Source organism: Thunnus maccoyii, chromosome 9, assembly GCF_910596095.1.
Source record: "Thunnus maccoyii chromosome 9, fThuMac1.1, whole genome shotgun sequence".
Taxonomy (NCBI): domain Eukaryota; kingdom Metazoa; phylum Chordata; class Actinopteri; order Scombriformes; family Scombridae; genus Thunnus; species Thunnus maccoyii.
The window spans coordinates 22995618-23014805 of NC_056541.1; the positions used below are offsets into that span (position 1 = coordinate 22995618).

Genomic DNA, 19188 nt, shown 5'->3' on the forward strand with positions numbered 1-19188 from the left:
CACATCCATGTTCTAGCTTGGAGACAAACAAAATGGAACCCACTTATTAGAAATGCTCAATAGCACTACTGGGAGTCAGAAACTCCACAAGGTACCTTTAAATAAACGATCTGAATAACTCTTCCACCACTGCAGCAAATAAGAAAAAGAAGACATTAATTGCGGAAAAAAAGTCCTGAAATCAATTCAAATTAACATCCAAATTGATTATTTTGATGATAAATTGATGCCAATGCTACCGTCTCTCTAAGCCAAACATTGAATGGTTTGTCCAGCATGTCCGGCCAGAAGTACTTAGATAAGATAAAGCTGTGAAGGAAAGTGCTGTCTGGAGAGGACCAGTGAAGGGTTAGTGCATGAGGACATACTGTAACTCTGCGTGTGGGTCTTATGAAATATAAAAAGAACAGCTCTACAGGGCTTTTGAGGCCCAACAACAAGTTAACAAACCTACCGTACCAAACGATCGTCAGCTGTTGCTCTGATAGCTCACCGTGAAAATGAACAAGTCACCGACTGAAAGAGATAAGCTTGCATTACAACAAGGATATTACATAAGTTTGATGTTTGAAATTTCCCGACAAACAATAGTTCTATTGTATTAAATGATAAACTATAACATAACCTTGCCTTGTTGCATAAAAAGATAAAGAATGCATGTATGTGGGTTCAACAGTGAAATAAATAACAATCTTTATTGAAAACCTTATTTGAACAATAAAGCTTTGTTCTGTCTTTCACCAAACCTATTAGGCAAACAGTCCAGTCATTACCATGGGAACAATGGTGGGACATTGGCTGAATTTTGGCTGTGGCTTGAAGAAACTGAGATTAAACAATTTTTCATTTGTGCTAGCACTCAGAGGCTGAGTGGGAACAGTGTTCCACAACGGTGTACATACAAAGCCTGTGTAATAAAAAAAAGTTAAACATTTGCTAGTTAAAATATCCCTTAGCATACTGAGAAAGCCTCCAAGCATACAGCCCCAGTAGTTGAGCTTTGTTTGAGAAGAAGGGTCTTGTAAGGGGTAAACTTTTCCTTGGCATCTCCCCGGTCCCCCTGCTGTGTTCAACATGCCAGAACGCCCTGGGGTGCACACACACACACTTTGGAGTTTAAACAGATTTAACCACTTCTGGTCAGTCCCACACTAATTTGGAAGATTGGGCTAAAAAGCCAATATCATAACTCTCCCACGGAAGAGCATGTAGGCCAGTCTTTAAGAAGCTTGGCACTGTAGTTGTTCAAGAAATCTGGTGGAGTGCATCCACTCCTAAGAACCCCAGGGCCTCTGAGTCCCTCTGCCTGGCATTTCATGCCCCAGAACAAGGCTTAGTTTTGGGCTACAGTGCAGTGATGGCCTATTGTTCTCTGGGTACACAGAGCTGCCTTGAGAGACTCGGGGGAGAAGTTCTGGCATTCCTTGAAAGCGACTCTTTTATCAATGGTCTGAGGTTCTTCCTCTTTGCTGGCTATAGTGTTGCCCTGGCAACATCTATATGACCTCCCTCCCTCTCCGTATGTGGGGAGGCAAACATATGCGTTCATAAACAAGCTTAGTTCATCACAGTTTCTGCCAGGCCACATTAAACACTAGCAGAAGCCACACTGAGAGACTGCTGAACATAAGGCTGCTTACAGGGCAACGTCTGCCTGTGTGAACTATAAACCATAAATCTAAGCATCTGGAGAAAACATATCAGCAGACAATATCTCAGACTGGGGAGGAATAACACTATGTAGCATCAGTTTCTACTGATAAAAACAAAAATATTCCTTATACCCTGACAAATTAAACAACATGTAGACCTACACGTTTCTCTAGCTGAACCAAGCTCTGATACAAGCTTCTTCTTTTTCAGCATCTGACTTTGCATAAAAGAAACACTGTATTACTTCAATCTCAAAATAGGAGTTGCTGCACTTCTGGTGTGACCAACACATTCCTTTTAAGGTGGGCGAATATACGCTGAGCAAAGGGAACACCCATTGTATCCAAATTTTCACTAAAGCCACTAGTAGTTTCAGTTTGGAAGAGTACTGGTGAGAGTGTGCGGATCTACAGGGTGGAGAAGGGCAGAGCACCAAAACCGACCAAACCGCAGCCCAAAGTTGTTAAAGATTTTACTCAACACACATGGCAGACTCCCAGACCCTGCCATACACTCCTACAAGCTGGGAGAGAGTGTGGGTGTATGGGTGTGTCATCACAAACACACATCTAACCACTTCCTGGCCCTACATAGCTGGTGGTAGCCACAGTGGTGTGGACCAGCGGGGAGTCGGGAACCATCCTTGAGTTAAACATAACAGAAAGTTGAGTCGAGGAGTATTGAAATATAGGACATTCCATCCCCACCTCCGTAATAATAACTGTACCACTCGGGCTCCCACTGCATGCCTGGGTGGCTTCAGCTGAAACAGCAGAGCAGGCGAGGATGGAGACAAGAGCAGAGTGCAGAGACACACTGGTGGCCTTTTGGATGAGAGGAGGGATGTAGAAAGCAGATGTCTTCTCTGCTCCCGCTGAGAGCAGCAGGCAGAGAATCGACAGGACGGCTGCAGAATGGATGTCTGGACAAATGCTGTATGAGCATGTAATCGTTTGCTCGGTTTCTTTGTCCCTCTTTCGACTCTCTGAACATATTACTCTGTCAATTTCTGATACGCACACGGCAGAATGATTCAGCACCGGACCTCAAGAGGATGTGGAGTCAGAACACAGTCAGACAGACTGTCAGGACATCTCTTGATATTGAATTATACTCACATGGAAGCAATAACTCAAAACTTCTTATTCGTCTTCTATTATATTTAGACATGATAATATGTCTAAACGTCGAATTGGATTCCTAGCAATATTTTAAACTTTTTAATCTTTTATTCACATAACTGATTACAGTAATTAGTAATTAGGCACACAGAAATCCCCAAAGCCTGGTTCTGCAGTCTCTAGATTAATAATAGCAGACATTTAGTCTGACAAAATCATGCTCTTGGCTTCATTTGCCTCCAGCCTCTAGGCGAAATAGCACAGACAAAATGCATACACACTCACTGACTGTTAGTGTTCACTCCATTCAATAGATACTTTATGTGTCCCGTCAACAACAAGCTGCTGAATTCTGGGGCATGTGGGAGAGTCCTAACCAGTATCTTTTCTCTACCAAATACACATTTTCATTGCCCACATACATGCAAATGAGCCTGCAAAACAAAGTTGGCAGTGGTCACTTTGGGTTTAGTCCAACAAAGCAGTAGAGGTTTTTCTGTCTTTATCAGCTGTTTGAGCATTGTGCGTTTCATTCACTGATAGCATGTCATTGACCAACAGAAACTCCAGACAAACCACCTTTACATACACGCATTTACATAAGAGGCTCAAATGTTGGCACAAACGCACGCACGCTCACACACATGTGATCTCCCCTGGCACAGTGAAAAGGGGGTGCTTTCACACCGAGGTAGCCTGCTTCATTGAAATGCCACAGGCTGGTTCCACGGAGGTATTAAGAGAGCCCTAAAAGATACAGAGCTGAGGGAAAGTCCCAGTATCTGAAAGAGGATCATTAGCATTGAAAACAAAGCCAGAGACACAAATTAATCTTGAATGAGAGCCAACGGAGATGAGATTACAGAGTTAAAGAAGCAATGATGGTTGTTGTGAAAAGAAAGAAAGTCTTTACCCTGATAAATAAATACCTGATAAATAACTAATACAGAGACTAAACAATCAATATGAGTGAGGGAAGGAATATAGGGCAGCAACTAACGATTATTTTTATTATCGATTAATCATTCTGTCTATAAAATGTCAGAAAATGGTGGTATTTTCTGCAATAATTTAGAGCCCAAGGTGACGTCTCTGAATGTCGTGTTTTGTCAAAAATCCAAACATATTCAGTTTACTATTATATATGACACAAAAAAGCTTCACATATTTATAATTTTTCCATAAAAAAAAAGACTAAAACGATTATTCAGTTATCAAAATAGTTGTCGATTAATTTTCTGTTGGTTAACTAATCAATTAATCAACTAATTTCCACAGCTCTCGTGGAATATCCATGAGGCTACGTTAAAGGATGTATGTGATGGTTCGGTATAACTCTGACCAGTCCCTTTGTCATCTCATTGGATTTATTTTTTTTTTCCTCCCAGAAATACGTGAAGAAGAGTCCTCCTCTTTCCACTTCTGCTCTCTCCTCATCTAACCCTTATCCGACCCCTGCGGGCAAAAGACACATAAATAAATATTATTTTAGATGAAACGCCTGCATTGCCCCCCACCCCACCCCACCCCCAAAAAAAGACCAAGTGCCACTGTTCATCTCTCTTATCACAAAGCCTTTAAGGAACATTGCTTACACTGTACGCTCTGGACACAATCATCAACTCACACCATCTGAAAAACAATCACTCCAGCCAGAGATACTGTACAGGCTTAAGCACATTAACAGCACTACACCTCCAGGAAATGTTTTGTGTGATTGGCCTGTCTGAGTTTATGTGTCAGATATGAACTCATGCTGCTCAAACACCAGAATTGGGTAATTCTGACTGCAGATTAATACGATGGAGTGTGTCTGGCTTCCAGGAGGTTAGTGGTGTTTTCCTGTGACATGAATCATAAACAACTAGTAATATACATAAGCAGACAATGTGTACGCCTGCACACGTGTGCTGAGACACACACACACACACACACACACACACACACACACACACACACACACACACACACAGAAAGGATGAAAAAATGAGAGATTCAGAGAGGAGAGAAGAGAGACAGAATCAATAGCTATTCTATCTTTTCCATTTGTTGTATTGCACCATTAACATTCCTTAAGTATCCTCTTACAATTGAGTCTACCCCCTCTCTCCCTCACACTCTCTTACACACACACACATCCTTCTTTCTAACGTCTGTCTGGCATAACACAACACAGCATACATCTAAAATGTGGGTTTAGTTTTAAATTAACAGTCTCACACACACACACACGAAGCAAGAACAAGTTCCTGGCTGAATAAACCAACAGCAGCACTCTAAAATGAAACCAATGTAATATTGCTCACGACTTACAGACAAGTGTGTGTTCGTGAGAAAGGAAGGGAGGGCGAGATAGACAAAGGTAGGGCTTTCCATCAAAACAGTATTAAAGTGGACCGTGAGTAAAAGTAATTAGAGGATTGGATTGGAAGTGCTTCTGAGCCCGTCTGCTCTGCCGACAAACAGTGGCTAATATGAAGCAGATGGTGACATGGGAGCTTTGCAGAGAGGAAGGGGAAAACATGCATGAAGAGCAGTAGTTCAAATCCAGTGATAAACAGCTGAGAGGGACACACATGCTACAGCTTTGACTTCTCAACTTTTGGTGGGTGCAGTCTTTTTTGACTATTCCCCTATAAGAATGACTGTCCAAAGCAGTTAGGACACACAAGTAAGATTGAAATCATGTGCTGTGAAGAAGAGCAGTTTTGTAATTTTGCAATGCTATTCAAAGAAAGTGTTGGAGATTAAACAAAGCAGAAATCTCTCGAGAACATAATTCAAAAGTATAATGGATATTGTACGTTTAAAAATTGCCATTATAAAAGACAAATGTCATGCAATAACCTCTCAAAACTGTACAATATTAAACCATGTAGTAATAATACATCATGAGCGATGGAACACAACATAAAACACATTTACGTTACTATCAACCCACTATTGAGCACCACAGGCACACTTTCAAGTCTCTGTAGGAATATTATTGCTTTTATGTTTAGAGTAAAATGCAAAGTAGCTTGGAAATGCTGCAATTAAGAGCTTTAATTTGAGGACCTGAACGCAGCAGCACAGCTCTCCAGTGCAATTTAATTAAAATATCGCACAAAAGCAAAGCAGGGTACACACTCAAACGCCTTCAATACAAGATTAAAAGTGTGCCAAACAAGTTAGTTCGTAGAGGGAGAGAGATCAAAGTTGTAAACAGTAAATCCCCACACGCTGTTTGTGTGTGTGTGTGTGTGTGTGTGTGTGTGTGTGTGTGTGTGTGTGTGTGTGTGTGTGTGGTGAGACGGTGATGATGATAACTGGCGGACAATCAGAGTCTACCTGTGATGTGTCCAGAAAAACGCTCTTTCTGAACTTCCCTCGCCGTATCTCCATTTCAAGAGCGGAGCCGCGGGCAACGGTGGCTCTCGCTGTTTGATTGCGGCAAAACATCGTCTCTGCTTTCTGGCAACTTCACAGAAAGACCTGTGTAGACCGTATTAGCTGAGCTTAAAGTGAGCGCAAAGGGAGGAACCGCTTCGAAAACTGCCAAACAGCCAGACGCAGATCCAGGTGGCACAAAACGACCCCACCGGCGAAACTCCCAAGAGATTTGAGCCAAGTCCGAATCAAACACTGACGTTTCTTTCCTCTAAAGTGGAAGCTGAGACTGTAACAAATCTACTGGGTGAAAAAAAAATAAAACAGATTTACGGAGTCTTCCCTCACAGCTGACTTTTCACTTTTCCAAACACTACCCCTTGTGCGTCCACAGTGACACGGTGACACCCCATGTGGCGCAGCCGAGACCTAACTTCGCCCTGTCCTGGATCCGGAGACCTCTACCGGCGATATGAATGGCTTACACCCAGAGCTGAGATTTACTATTGAAGTACCTGATGTGTTGTAGGCCTGTCTATGCACGTTATCCATGCGGGTTGAAGCACAACGACATGTGCGCACGGCACAAACTCCTTAACCATAAATGAACTTTCAGTTAGTCACCAATGAATGAGCTTTACTATTTTAATATTATTAGTATATATATATATATATATGTTTTATCCATTAAAAAAAACAAACTGCAACATACCATTAACCCCTTGCACATACAAATCGCCTGTATATCCCTTTAAGAAGTTTCAAAGTGAGAAATTAACTCCATACTACAGGACAGTATTTGTTGTACTTAAATGAGTTTATGTATATCACACTTACATTGTACCTTTGTGCTTTTAAGAAACAATAACTTATGCATGAAACAAATAAAAAACACCTTTAGTGACAAACGGAAAAAAAGAATCTGCATTTAGAGTTCAATCTGACATGTTATGTCTGTTATATCTTTGGAAACTTTGAGGTTTTCACCAGTAATACTGCTGGTTTAAGCAACTCTCCAAGTAATACGCATTTGAATGATGGAAGCACCAGTGAGTTGATGAGGTTAATATCACATGGCCTCAGTAGCACGTCACATATAGGAGGATACCAGAGAAAACAATTTCATGAGCTGTCAATAGATCAGCTTGTAAAATCAGTAATGCTTATTTGCTACTGCTTGGCTGGTGAGAAATCCATTTCCTTAATACCAATAATGTAGCCCATTTACGAGGCTTTAAAGCTGGGGATATGGGCTTTGCCTTCATGGTGCAACATTTTATTTACGAGCAGTAAGATCTAGCAGGAATGTGAATCACAATACCTGAGCTGCACCAGGCGCTTTACCGGACCCGCTGTGAGTGGAATTCTGAAAGGTCAGAAGGTCATCGAGGATCAGTCTCACTGAGGCAGACGCCACATCCACGCTGACAGAAGTTGAAGTCTCCAAGATTTACATCTTGAAATGCTTCAATGTCAAAACTCTGCTCCCTCTTTTTGGTGATACCTTGGACTACCCACTGATAATGCTAAAATATATTCAAATAGGTGGCAAAAAGCAAAACTTCAGCAAAACTTCAGTTACCTATTTGCTGCATATCGACACATTGTGTAACCCCAACACTGACCTGTATCACCTGATACTTCCTGATACTTTTCAAATAAAATGTGAGCCATTAAAGGAGAGGAGATACCCAGAAGACATCAATAAATTAAAAAGCCTTTATTGACACATGGATGGGAATTATTGCATTAAGATAAAGTCTAGGTGTTGTTAATTGTGAGCCACTGTTCACTGTGATTAACAATTGGTACGTAATTAACTCTGAAAATCCACTTTCTGGCAACATATAGTATTCGTGTCCTGATGGTGAGCATGTTTTGTTCAATTTCGTCTGCATCATAAACAGCCTTAATACTGCAATCTGCTGTCTGTCTGCCAATCATAAAAACTAAATTTGGGGTCTGTTTGCAAACATTTGTTTATATTCGCTGGAACATTCATAAACAGTGTTGCATTCCCCAAAGTACAGTTTGTAGCACTATGTGCTATTAAAAAAAGTCCAACACACTTTAACTTGGTGATTTAGCACAGAGCCAAACTCTATTTATAATAGTCCAAATTGATCTTGTCCCAGAAACACTTATTCTCCTCAGCTGGGGTTAAAGGTGCTTGCGCCACAATCTTAAACATGTAATGATGACTGTATTCTGCAATGAGTGGTTTTGGCTTGGTTTCTACAGAGAAAGGAAAGGGGGCTTGTGAACCCCCCCTTTTGCTCTAATCTCCCCCCAAGTCTCTTATTTAAAAGCAGGATGTTTGTTGATGTTGGGAGCTTGAGTAAATAGCTGAAGGCGCTGTAACTCATGCGGCAATGTGATCTTACTTGGATGTCTGTCTGTTTCCTAGAAGGGACTATGTGAAATGCAGATTATGTTTACAAGCCTCATACCGCTCTGGTCAGTAGGGGGTAGACAGTCACAGAGGGGAGCAGTGCTTTCCCAAGCTAGGTCTGACCCCCTTTTAACTCCTCACTGGGCTCCAACGAGCCCTTTGGGCAGCTCAGTTTGCTGCAGAGTCAGGCAAGCAATGGGCTTATGTGCAGGCTCTGCCGTGGCAGATTTTAAACCCATCTGGGAGGAGAAGATAGGTCTAGTTTATCACCACTCGTTTATAGTGCATATTCTATTTGTAAATCCCACAAACTACATTTTCTCCTGTTTGCGCTCCTGTTCCTTGTCCCATTTTCTCTCTTTTGCCCATACATACAAAACGGGAAAAACAGAAGTGACAGCTACATGAGAATCAAATAGTAGCAGTCAACACACAACGACACAGTCACAGTGGGCTATAAAATGCCGACCAGTCAGCACACAAACAAAGGGATCGCTCTTCACTCAGAAAGCAATGGCTTTAGAGCAGCTGGAGGATGATCACATGGTATAAAAAACAGGAGACAATCATAGTGTTACATCCTACCACAAAACACTATTCTGTTTCTCTCTCTCTCTCTCTCTCTCACACACACACACACACACTCACACACACAAACACATGCTTTATGATCAATTGCCCACCAGTTTAGAACCAGAGGAGTGGGTGTAAGCAGGCAGCAAATCACCAATATGGGAAATATAGGAAATCTGTTTGGTTTCCTTTTCATGGAATGAAAGCGCTACAGGCCCAGCAGAATGATTGTGGCTGTAGCAGCCCACTGTAATTACACGTGGTTTTCTATATTCTAAATATAAACTCGCATACAGTATCTGCAACCATTGCCCTACTTCCTTTACTGTTCTTACATTATTAAACCTCAAACATTCCAGGATCAGTTTCATGAGTGATCAGGGAGAAGATAATAATAAGAGGTCAGCATCCAAGAACGTAATGAACCTCAGGCTCTCATTTCACAAGCATACCATATAAAAGAATGCAACATTAGTATTTGTCTGTATTAATAATAAATCACCTCCATGTTCTCTCTCTGACCTCCAAAGGCCCTTTCATCAACATTAAGTTTGCAAATTTGAGTTTGTTAAGTGTAATGGTTGAGATAAAATATCTTTGAATGATCTTAATACCTTAACACATAAGAATCGATCTTCCTCTGCACAGTTGGCCCGATGTGTCGTACTATTTGCAGTTAAAACTTTGCCTAATATCACTCTGAAATCTGTGCCTATCTAATGTGAGCTGAAAAACATTATGATGGATGCGATCCTATATTGGGTGGTGGATGAGGGAACACCTCAGGGAGAAGGGAGAGCTCGATTGCAAGGCATATACTGGAATGATACTCTGAATTAACTACGTGGAAAGCGCCGCAGGGACTAAGGCAGGACTCAAGTCTGGCTCGTAATCAAATTCTTAGCATGTCAAGAGACACAAGTGCACAGTAGACATGCTAGAAATGGAGAGTCTTCCTCTGCATGGCTGTAATTCTTTAGAGGTTTAAACAGCAACCCATTATGTATTCATGCCACATTTGCCTATAATGTGACTACATTATACTAGTCTGACTTCTGCTGGACAATACTCGCCATTGCAGCCACACATCATTGAGTCTGTCATATACACATTTGTAAAACTAATCTCCAGTAAACAATTGCTTTTTTGGGGGGCTAAGTGGTAAAATAAATGAGAAAAAATATTTTGCACGAGTGAAAAAACCCCCAGCTATCATCACAAACATCTATCATGTCCAATAAACATTCATTTTATGATAGTGTGTCTATGCTAGTATAATAAAAATAAAGTATTAACCGAGTTAATAACTGTGCTCCGATAGCCTTTATTTAATTTATTTACAAAGAATACAAAACTCTCCTCCTTGAACTCATATGAGTGATCTGTTCACACCATGTACATTTCCTTTACATTTCCTTTTGAAACAAGGACACACATCAGGCACAACAGGGAGGGTGGTTGCTGCTCCAGGTGACAGCCTGCGTAACTGGCTAACTTGTGCTGATCATTTCATTTGTGGTGCAGTTTCGTCCAATTGGCAGCTTCTTTGCGTCCTTGTTTCAACCCCTGTAAAAAAAATAAAAAGAAACATATGATGTTAAAATACCTCTCCTTTTAAGAATCAAGGACTCCCACCTGTTATTAAGCTGATGGTATTCGACAAAAAGGTTTTATTTGTTAAAAAGCATAACAGCAAAAATGAAGCAAATTCCTGAAAAGAAAAAAAAACAACCTCCAAATAACCTCATACTCCCACTGCTCTTGATGTGTAAATAACAGCTGTAATTCCATTCTATAATTCATAATAAGGTGGTTAGCTTCTGTGCACATACCAAGTAGTATCCCGTGTGATATCCACTCATGTACCAGGAGATGAGCACGCTGCCCAACGCCTCATCATCCACCATGTCTGGGCTCATCGGAGGAGGTGGAGGGATCATCTAAGGCAGAGAAATCAACAAAAAAGAAAGTCTGATCAGAAAGCTTTATCTACATTTGTCCCTCAAATCGCCAGCTTGACCTGTCAACATGTGCATTCATACACATAAAGTGCAGACCCCTATTGCTCCAATAAACAAACAGTTTCTGCTGCAGTGTTTACATTTATAATCGTCATTAGTGTAAAGGTATATATTCCAACTCACTGGTGGACCAAAGGGCATCATGGGAGGCCAGGAGGGAGGTACAGGTCCATGAGCACCAGATCTCCTGCTTCCACCCTGGTAGAGTCCAAACAAAAGACAAAAAGAGGCTTGAAAACATCACACTGGGATCTCAATAATACTGAATAGTATAAAAGAGAGATTAATGGTTAAACTAAACCTTTTTAATAAATTCTAGTGAAACATAAAATAAAGTGCAGTCTGGGGCCATCAACTTTCATGTACAACCTGCAGGAAGGCTATCCAGAATCTCCAATTATATTCTTTTCAAACACGTTTTTACTATTTATGACTTAATACATCCAGAACCAGTCAAAAGTTTGGACACACCTACTCATTTCAGGGTTTTTCCTTTATTTTTTTTACTATTTTATACATTGTACAAAAATACTGAACACATCAAAAACTATGAAATAACCCATATGGAATTATGTAGTAAACAAAAAAGTATTAAACCAAAATGTGTTTCATATTTAGTTTGCCTAAATGACAGCTTTGCACACTATTGGTAGTATCTTAACCAGCTTCGTAAGGTAGTGACCAGGAATGGTTTTCAATTTCAATTAACAGATGTGCCTTGTCAGAAGTTAATTGGTGGAATTTCTTGCCTTCTTAATGTGTTTTAAGACCATCAGTTATCTTGTGCCGAGGTAGTGTTGGCATTTATATATTTTTTTAACTGCACGCATTTTCATTGGTTGCTCTTTGTTTTCAAATGCATCTACTTTAACTATCCTTTAAACCTAAAACAGCTTTTAGTTCCATTCAGATCATTATATTCATTTTAACACACTCAACAACCTTTTTATTGTGCCTAGAATCTTTAAAGAAATTGGGAGACGTGCTTTTAAGTTTAAAGCACCAACAGACTGGAATAATTTGCCTAATTCACTCAGATCAATTACTTCTTGGCTTGTTTACCTTAAATCTACTTGTTCTTGTTTTTGACTGTAATTACCCTCATTTTAGTTTGTAATTAGACTCAGTAGTTTGACATAATGTTATTTCATCTATTCATTTATTTTATCTCTTGTTCATTCTTTGTACAGATGACGTGTAACAGATGTAGCAAGTTGGGTTTGGGATTCTGTGAGAGCTCTTATGAGTATGTGCATGTCCCTGTTGATGTTACTGTGTTGATTGTTTTGTGTCATTGTATTGTTTAATTTATCATCATTATTGTTAACATATTTTGTTTTGCTTAAATGTTGTAAGATTTATGTTTTGTGCCCTCAATAATGAGATGGTGCATCTCAAGGGGTTTAACCTCTAATTCTTTTTCTTTGTTGGAAAATACAGCAAATAGCTCTATTCAACTACTGTAGTAACCCATATTATTGCAAGAGCCGCTCAACTAAGTAAAGAGAAACGACAGCCCATCATCACTTTAAGGCATGAAGGTCAGTCAATGCGGAAAATCTGAAGAACTTTCTTCAAGTGCAGTCGCAAAAACCATTAAACACCATGATGAAACTGGCTCTCATGAGGATTGCCCCGGGAAAGGAAGACCCAGAGATACCTCTGCTGCAGAGGAGAAGTTCATTAGAGTTACCAGCCTCAGAAATTGCCAATTAATGGCACCTCAGATTAGAGCCCACATCAATGCTTCCCAGAGTTCAAGTATCAGACACATCTCAACATCAACTGCTCAGAGGAAACTGCGTGAATCAGACCTTCATGGTCAAATTGCTGCAAAGAAAACACTACTGAGGGAGACCAAAAAGAGGAAGAGAATTGCTTGGGCCAAGAAACACAAGGAGTGGACATTAGACCAGTGGAAATCTGTACTTTGGTCTAATGAGTCTAAATTTGAGATTTTTGGCTCCAACCACCATGTCTTTGTTAGATGCAGAGAAGGTGAACGGATGGTATCTGCATGTGTGGTTCCCACCGGAGGTGTGATGGTGTTGGGGGGCTTTGCTGGTGACACTGTTGGCGTTTCATTCAGAATTCAAGGCACGCTTAACCAGCATGGCTACCACAACATTCTGCAGCAACACACTATCCCATCTGGTTTGTGCTTTGTGGGACCATCATGTGTTTTTCAACAGGACAATGACCCAAAACACACCTCCAGGCTATGTAAGGGCTATTTGGCCAAGAAGGAGAGTGATGGAGTGATGCATCAGATGACCTGGCCTCCACAATCACCCAACCTAAACCCAATTGAGATGATTTTGGATGAGTTGAACTGCAGAGTGAAGGAAAAGCAGCCAACAAGTGCTTAGCATATGTGGGAACTCCTTCAAGACTGTTGGAAAACCATTCCAGGTGACTAAAATATGAAGCTGGTTAAGATATTGCCAATAGTGTGCAAAGCTGTCATCAAACTTAACAGTGGTTACTTTGGGGAATCTAAAATATGAGAGACATTTTGATTTGTTTAACACTTTTTTTGCTTACTACATGTTTCCATATGTGTTATTTCATAGTATTGTTCTGCAATGCAAAAAATAGTAAAAATAAAGAAGAAAACACTTGAATGTGTAGGTGCGTCCAAACTTGACTGGTATTGTAGTTGCCTCAATACAGAGGGTAGATCTATGAACATAAATGCCAGTAAAATGTATTGCAAACCAATACTTATGCAATATAAATGCCAGCTCTGAGAGGTTGTTTGTATTTTTTCATTGTTCACATTGTAAATACTTTGTTTATATTTCAGTTTCATCATGCATTTGCTATGGCAATTAGACAAAGTTTAAAACTAGTTGAATCTCAATTTTAACATATTTCAAGTAATAATATGTACAAAAACAGTCTATTACCAGTTATTTTGTTGGTAAGGAGTCTTTCCTCTTACCTGTCTGAAAGCTGGCATTGGCGGCGGGCCTGGAGGAAACCCAGGGAAGCCAGGAGCCCACATGGGAGGAGGTTCTTTGTGGGCCTTGGGCTTTTGGGTTTTACTGTTTGGCTGCTGCCTGTGTTGGTTTGGTGGAGTTGACTGGTCACTCTCCTCTGTTGAAGATTCTACCTCATTTACCTGAATTGCAGACAAATACTGCTTTAGCCTCTTTTTAAAAATTCCTTTATTTTATAACTTTGTGACTACACATTTCTCAAATTTCCTTGAAATTGTTTTGGGAGGCAATTAAAGGATATGTGCAAAATATGAAGATATGCATTTTGCTACAGCCAAATTAAATTATAATGCATATACGATGTAAGTGCACCGTGAGATATCAATGTGTTATGCTTATCACAATCTAATATTTGATAAATATTGAGTATTATAATTGAATGCTGTGCTGCTTTTCTTTACAAGTAGATGTTGCAGAAATATTACCAGGTCATGCACTGGCTAATTGTTAAAATGATTATCATGGAAAACTGCCTTTTATTCCTGGTTAATGCCAAAATGTACAATTACTGAAGTATCTACAGATTTAAGTTTATGTGTAAAAAGGGCATTCAATGATGAAAATGTACGAAGGAAACCCAGAAAAAGCAAGAACTGTCATTTACCATGTAATATTTCAGAAAGCCAAAACTATTTTTAACACAATTCTGCTGTTTGGGAAAACATCTTCTGAGTCATGACATCACATTTTCTACATGGCCATTTACAAGACAGAAAAATACAAATACACCACTGAACAAAATGGACTCAAGAGATGCAAGTATATCACCATTAACTTAACGGATCAAATGTTTTTATCGAAAAACAAAATAATTGCACTACTTTACCTTAGTATTTGTTTCCTCATCACCCTCAGAAATCTCTAAAAGCAAGTCTTCAAGGTTCTGCTCCTCCTCGTTACCATAGTCTGTATAAACAACTACACAAGTGCCCCTCGTGTTGTCTATGGAGGAGATGGTGGCTGAGTACAGCTGGCCGTCCTCTGACCAGTAAGCATTGCAATAATCTCCAACCTGCCACTGCAACAGAAAGTATATGTTAAAAAGGTCGAGGTGTGATCATAATATACAGTACATTGTTTTCTGGTATGAAACAACCACTAGCACTCTAAATCCAAAGTCTTTGTTGGTTTTTTCAATTCTTCCAAACCTCTTTATCTGGCGGTGCATTAGTTCTTTTCCTGCTCTGGTTCTTTTTATTGTTCTTGCGTTTTTTTCCTGGGTGGTTTTTCTTGGAAGTTTGTGGTTCATCTTCACCCTTGAGGGCAGTCTGGCACACAAAACAAGAGGAGAGGAGAATGAACAAAAAGCTAAAAAAGGTTTAAAAAAAACAGTTGCACACAAACGCACACTGCAAAGCACCAGTTTTACCTTGAATGATGCCACTGCCTTGTCATAAGCCTTTATCAATGCTGTGTCATCCCATATGTCCGAATCGTCACTCTGGAAGAAGAGAAAAACTGATTTACAGCTTCTGCTGATGGAGGATTCATTTTCTAACAAGCCTTTCCGATTGAATGCAAAACAAGTCCGACAAAATACATTAAAAACAGGAAGGCTGACCCCTGAAGCTGATTTGATATTTTAATCCTCTGATTTTTGCAGGTGACCTGATTTTTGACATGTACATGTTTACGTTTGTATCCCCCACACTGTGGAAAGGATGCTAACAACCACAGAAAGTGAGAGCAACATGTTTGTGCAGCTACAGTTCATGCATGTGATGTTTGTTGGAAAACGTCGTGCTAAAATAAGGTGGCTAATAAAACACATTGGGTACATTTTGGACTTCTGTTTGCTTCTTGCTGTTCATTTCCTCTTTGTTTGATACTCAACTTAGCCGAACTCAATGTTGGTTTGTAGCTTAGCTGGCTAGCTCACCATCTCAACCAAGTCTACAATGGCCTAGAAAGGTACACATTTGTTGTCATCTAATATTAGACACTGCTACATGACTCACTTGTCCGGCTCCGCGTGTAAACAGCACGTCTTTGCATCCATTCGCCATGTGAAATGTTTAGATTTAACTGCTAAGTGCTAAACAACAAACGAGCAACGTGCGTCGGAACTGGTGACGTACTTTATAAAGGCTGACGTATATGTCGTGCGACACAGCGGTTGGCTTGGCAACGACGGTAGTTATCGACTTTATCTGCCTACATGACCCACGTATTCGACAAATTTTTGTCTAAACTGCTGTTATTAGCCACAAATATACATACTATTCATAGTCTGTGGTGTATGACTCGATGAAGATGATCGATTCGTCTCTAAATTCTTTGGGTGCAAAAGTTGTTGTCGCTGCATCCAGCGATGAGGATCACCCACCAGAAAACATCATTGACGGGTGAGTGTTTCCTCTGAAATGATGTATTTTACTTACTTTACTTACTATATCTCCGCAGTGAAGGTTAATGTTGCTTGTTCACTAACAGTAAGTTCGCTGTTACTGACTCCTAAACTCACCGGATCAATGATAACATTTGATGTTTGTTTGTCACTTCCACTCAAAAGAACTTAGTACACGAAACTAACTAAGTACACGAAGCTGAATTTATTGTAAGAATCGACGTTTCGACCACACTTCACCAAGAGTGGTCGAAACGTTGGTTGGAGCTTATCGTGCTGGTCATCTCCTCTTCAATCTATCTTTGGCGTGCATTCACCAGACAACAGCTGCTGTTTGTCCCTTTTCACCCAGAGACACTAAAACGTTTTGGATGTCCACCGGGATGTTTCCTCAAGAGTTCATCATTGGCTTTGCTGAACCCACGATGATTTCTGCAGTGACAGTGGACAGCTTCAATGGTATGTGATGGTGTCTTTCAACAAAATGAATCAGAAAATAAACAAATCATTTAGCCCTCTCTGTATTGAAAGCTGCTATGACACAAGTTGTGCAGTGTAAGCACTGGCTGCGTCATGTTTAGTGAACGGATTAATGAAAGCTCTATTGATCATACTGTTTTGAACTACATAGGATCCAGATCCTCTGTAGCTATTAATAAATTCTCTGAGAAGATGCAAACATCACAATGGTATTTTTTAAAGCATGCTCTCACATGAAAACATTCCCAAACAGAAGGACAAATATGATCAGTTATCAAAGCTTACTTTCATTTTACTGTGATATGTTTTGTGTCTCAGAATGGAGCTACATGCAGCCTGTCTTCGAAGGTCTATTAAAGGTGCAGTGTTTATAATTTGGTGGCATCTAGCTGAATGGATTTGGTAGAAATGGAATATAATATTCATAAGTATGTTTTAATTACTGTATAATCACCTGGAAATTAGAATCGTTGTGTTTTTGTTACCTTGGCATGTGCCCTTAGTATCTACATAGGGAGTGGGTCCTCTTCTACGGAGGCCACAATGTTGCACCGCCATGTTCTACAGTAGCCCAGAACAGACAAACCAAACACCGGCTCTAGAGAGGGCCTTTTGCGTTTTTCGTGAGTTTCGCGGTCACCATAGGTTCTCCTACACATTTGGATGGGGAGGGGGAGGCGGGGGGATATTCATTTGGATGCAGTCTGCAACCTCACTGCTAGATGTCACTAAATCTTACACATTGGTCCTTTAATTGCCAAATCCTTTATTACACAAAGAAACTAGTTTTTAAGTCAGTTAATGGTCTCTTCAGGTCAGGTGTTTTTGATTATACGAGTAAAGATGACTATTTTTTTAATGATCAATTGAGAAACAAAGAAATTCTTCTAGTATATTTGTGTGCATTTCTGTCAGTGATGCGTGGAGACAAAGGTGCACAACAATTCATTATATTTTCTCTCAGGCTATGATATGTTATCTTTTTCTTAAGCTAACCATGGTTTATTGCATTTCAGTATTGGTCTCATCTTTTTCATTTATAATTGACGTCATTGATTCGTTGGACAGGACTAATTACATTTTTTTCCCCTTTTTTTGCAGTCAAGCATCTAAAGATAGAAAAGAATATTTCACAAAATGCCTCTCACTTTGAGTTTGTTGGGGAGAAAGGTAAGAATGATATATTCATCTATCTGTTTGCACATTTCTTTCAATGTCAGATAATTAACATTGTGATGAACTAATTACTTCCTTGCAGAGCTTGAACATACAGAGGGACATCTTCAGTCAAATGCTATTTCAGTAAGTTAAAATACAGCTATTCTCATGTAAAACCTTTGAATGTATTGAATTAAAAGTTAGCTTACCGTTTTTTTTCTTTACTTTTTTTTCAGCTAAATGGAACCAGTGCAACCCACCTTCGTTTTATCATCACCTCGGGATATGATCACTTTGTCTCAGTGCACAGAGTCAGTGTACAGAATTAACACAATTGAATATCGCTTAGTAAAGCCCCCGGGATGTATTTTTGTATATACTATATGGCCTCATTATATGCTCAGTCTGTTTTGATAAGGGACACACACATACACACATTGACATCTTCCATCATGGCAGATTGTTGTAACAGTGATTGGGAATCTGATACACATATTCCATGAATATATGAGGAATATTGATTTGTAAAATCAATTAATGTACTGTGCGTCTAAACAAAATTAGTCTAATCGTCATAATCTTATCAGCAAAGCTGCAGTTGCAGACAAAGCACATGGATGAAAGCTAAGGTGATGTTTTAAATCTGGCATGTAAATCTGAAATTTGCTTCGATCCATTTCCCGTGTTTGTGCATATTTAATGTTATGGTTTTACTTATGGGGCTTTTTATCCCATATTCAACTGTTCCTGGTTATTTCACAACCTGATAGTGGCAAAGCTTTAGAATAAAAGCATTGGATTCTGATGAATAGTATTACTTACAAAGGAAATTTCTTTCTGTGTGAGAGATAGAGTTAATTAACTAATTTTGAGCAGTGGGGGCTTAAATTGGCATCCGTACAACCCCCCAATGAGCAGAATTTGACATCCCCATAGAAATGGGGAACCATGGGCGATGCAGCTGGGGGGTTGGGTAACCAGATGGTTTCCCAGCCAACCAGCAAGTCTCTAAAGACTGCAGGCCTATTCACACAAAGTACTCAAGCCACCTCCTGTACTTATATCCTCCACA

General features: G+C 39.9%; 3 protein-coding genes across 7 annotated transcripts in view; 1 reads left to right on the forward strand and 2 right to left on the reverse strand.

The window, feature by feature from the left end:
- Positions 1 to 6642, reverse strand: part of rtkna (rhotekin a) — a 58071-nt gene extending 51429 nt beyond the window's left edge. For 2 of the 5 annotated variants that reach the window (XM_042421733.1, XM_042421740.1), the window contains exon 1: positions 6105 to 6632. In XM_042421733.1, the coding sequence (XP_042277667.1) occupies positions 6105 to 6215 (111 nt within the window). In that variant the 5' untranslated portion in view covers positions 6216 to 6632. Of the gene's footprint in view, positions 1 to 6104 lie in introns of all 5 variants that reach the window. The other 3 variants (XM_042421732.1, XM_042421738.1, XM_042421739.1) reach the window with 3 other exon arrangements.
- Positions 6643 to 10408: 3766 nt separating this feature from the next.
- Positions 10409 to 16228, reverse strand: smn1 (survival of motor neuron 1, telomeric). Its single transcript, XM_042421080.1, has 8 exons — positions 16090 to 16228; positions 15501 to 15572; positions 15280 to 15399; positions 14958 to 15149; positions 14074 to 14253; positions 11253 to 11327; positions 10941 to 11048; positions 10409 to 10674 (listed from the first exon to the last, which is right to left on the reverse strand). Exons 1-8 carry the CDS (start codon positions 16135 to 16137, stop codon positions 10618 to 10620), a joined length of 852 nt encoding a protein of 283 aa, XP_042277014.1. The 5' UTR covers positions 16138 to 16228; the 3' UTR covers positions 10409 to 10617.
- Positions 16229 to 16251: 23 nt separating this feature from the next.
- Positions 16252 to 18921, forward strand: hspb11 (heat shock protein family B (small) member 11). The gene is made up of 5 exons (XM_042421081.1): positions 16252 to 16476; positions 16831 to 16937; positions 18060 to 18128; positions 18217 to 18260; positions 18353 to 18921. The coding sequence occupies exons 1-5, from the start codon at positions 16379 to 16381 to the stop codon at positions 18443 to 18445; spliced, it is 411 nt and encodes a 136-aa protein (XP_042277015.1). The 5' UTR covers positions 16252 to 16378; the 3' UTR covers positions 18446 to 18921.
- The last annotated feature ends 267 nt before the right edge of the window (positions 18922 to 19188 follow it).

Excerpts from the sequence above, each read along its gene's own strand:
- smn1 (XM_042421080.1), bottom strand. The coding sequence starts at position 16,137 with ATGGCGAATGGATGCAAAGACGTGCTGTTTACACGCGGAGCCGGACAA. Across the intron at positions 11,328-14,073 it reads CAATGCCAGCTTTCAGACAG|GGTGGAAGCAGGAGATCTGG; the intron begins GTAAGAGGAAAG and ends GGACTCTACCAG. Across the intron at positions 11,049-11,252 it reads TGATGCCCTTTGGTCCACCA|ATGATCCCTCCACCTCCTCC; the intron begins GTGAGTTGGAAT and ends TCTCTGCCTTAG.
- hspb11 (XM_042421081.1), top strand. The coding sequence starts at position 16,379 with ATGAAGATGATCGATTCGTCTCTAAATTCTTTGGGTGCAAAAGTTGTT. Across the intron at positions 16,938-18,059 it reads GACAGTGGACAGCTTCAATG|TCAAGCATCTAAAGATAGAA; the intron begins GTATGTGATGGT and ends CTTTTTTTGCAG. Across the intron at positions 18,129-18,216 it reads TGAGTTTGTTGGGGAGAAAG|AGCTTGAACATACAGAGGGA; the intron begins GTAAGAATGATA and ends ACTTCCTTGCAG.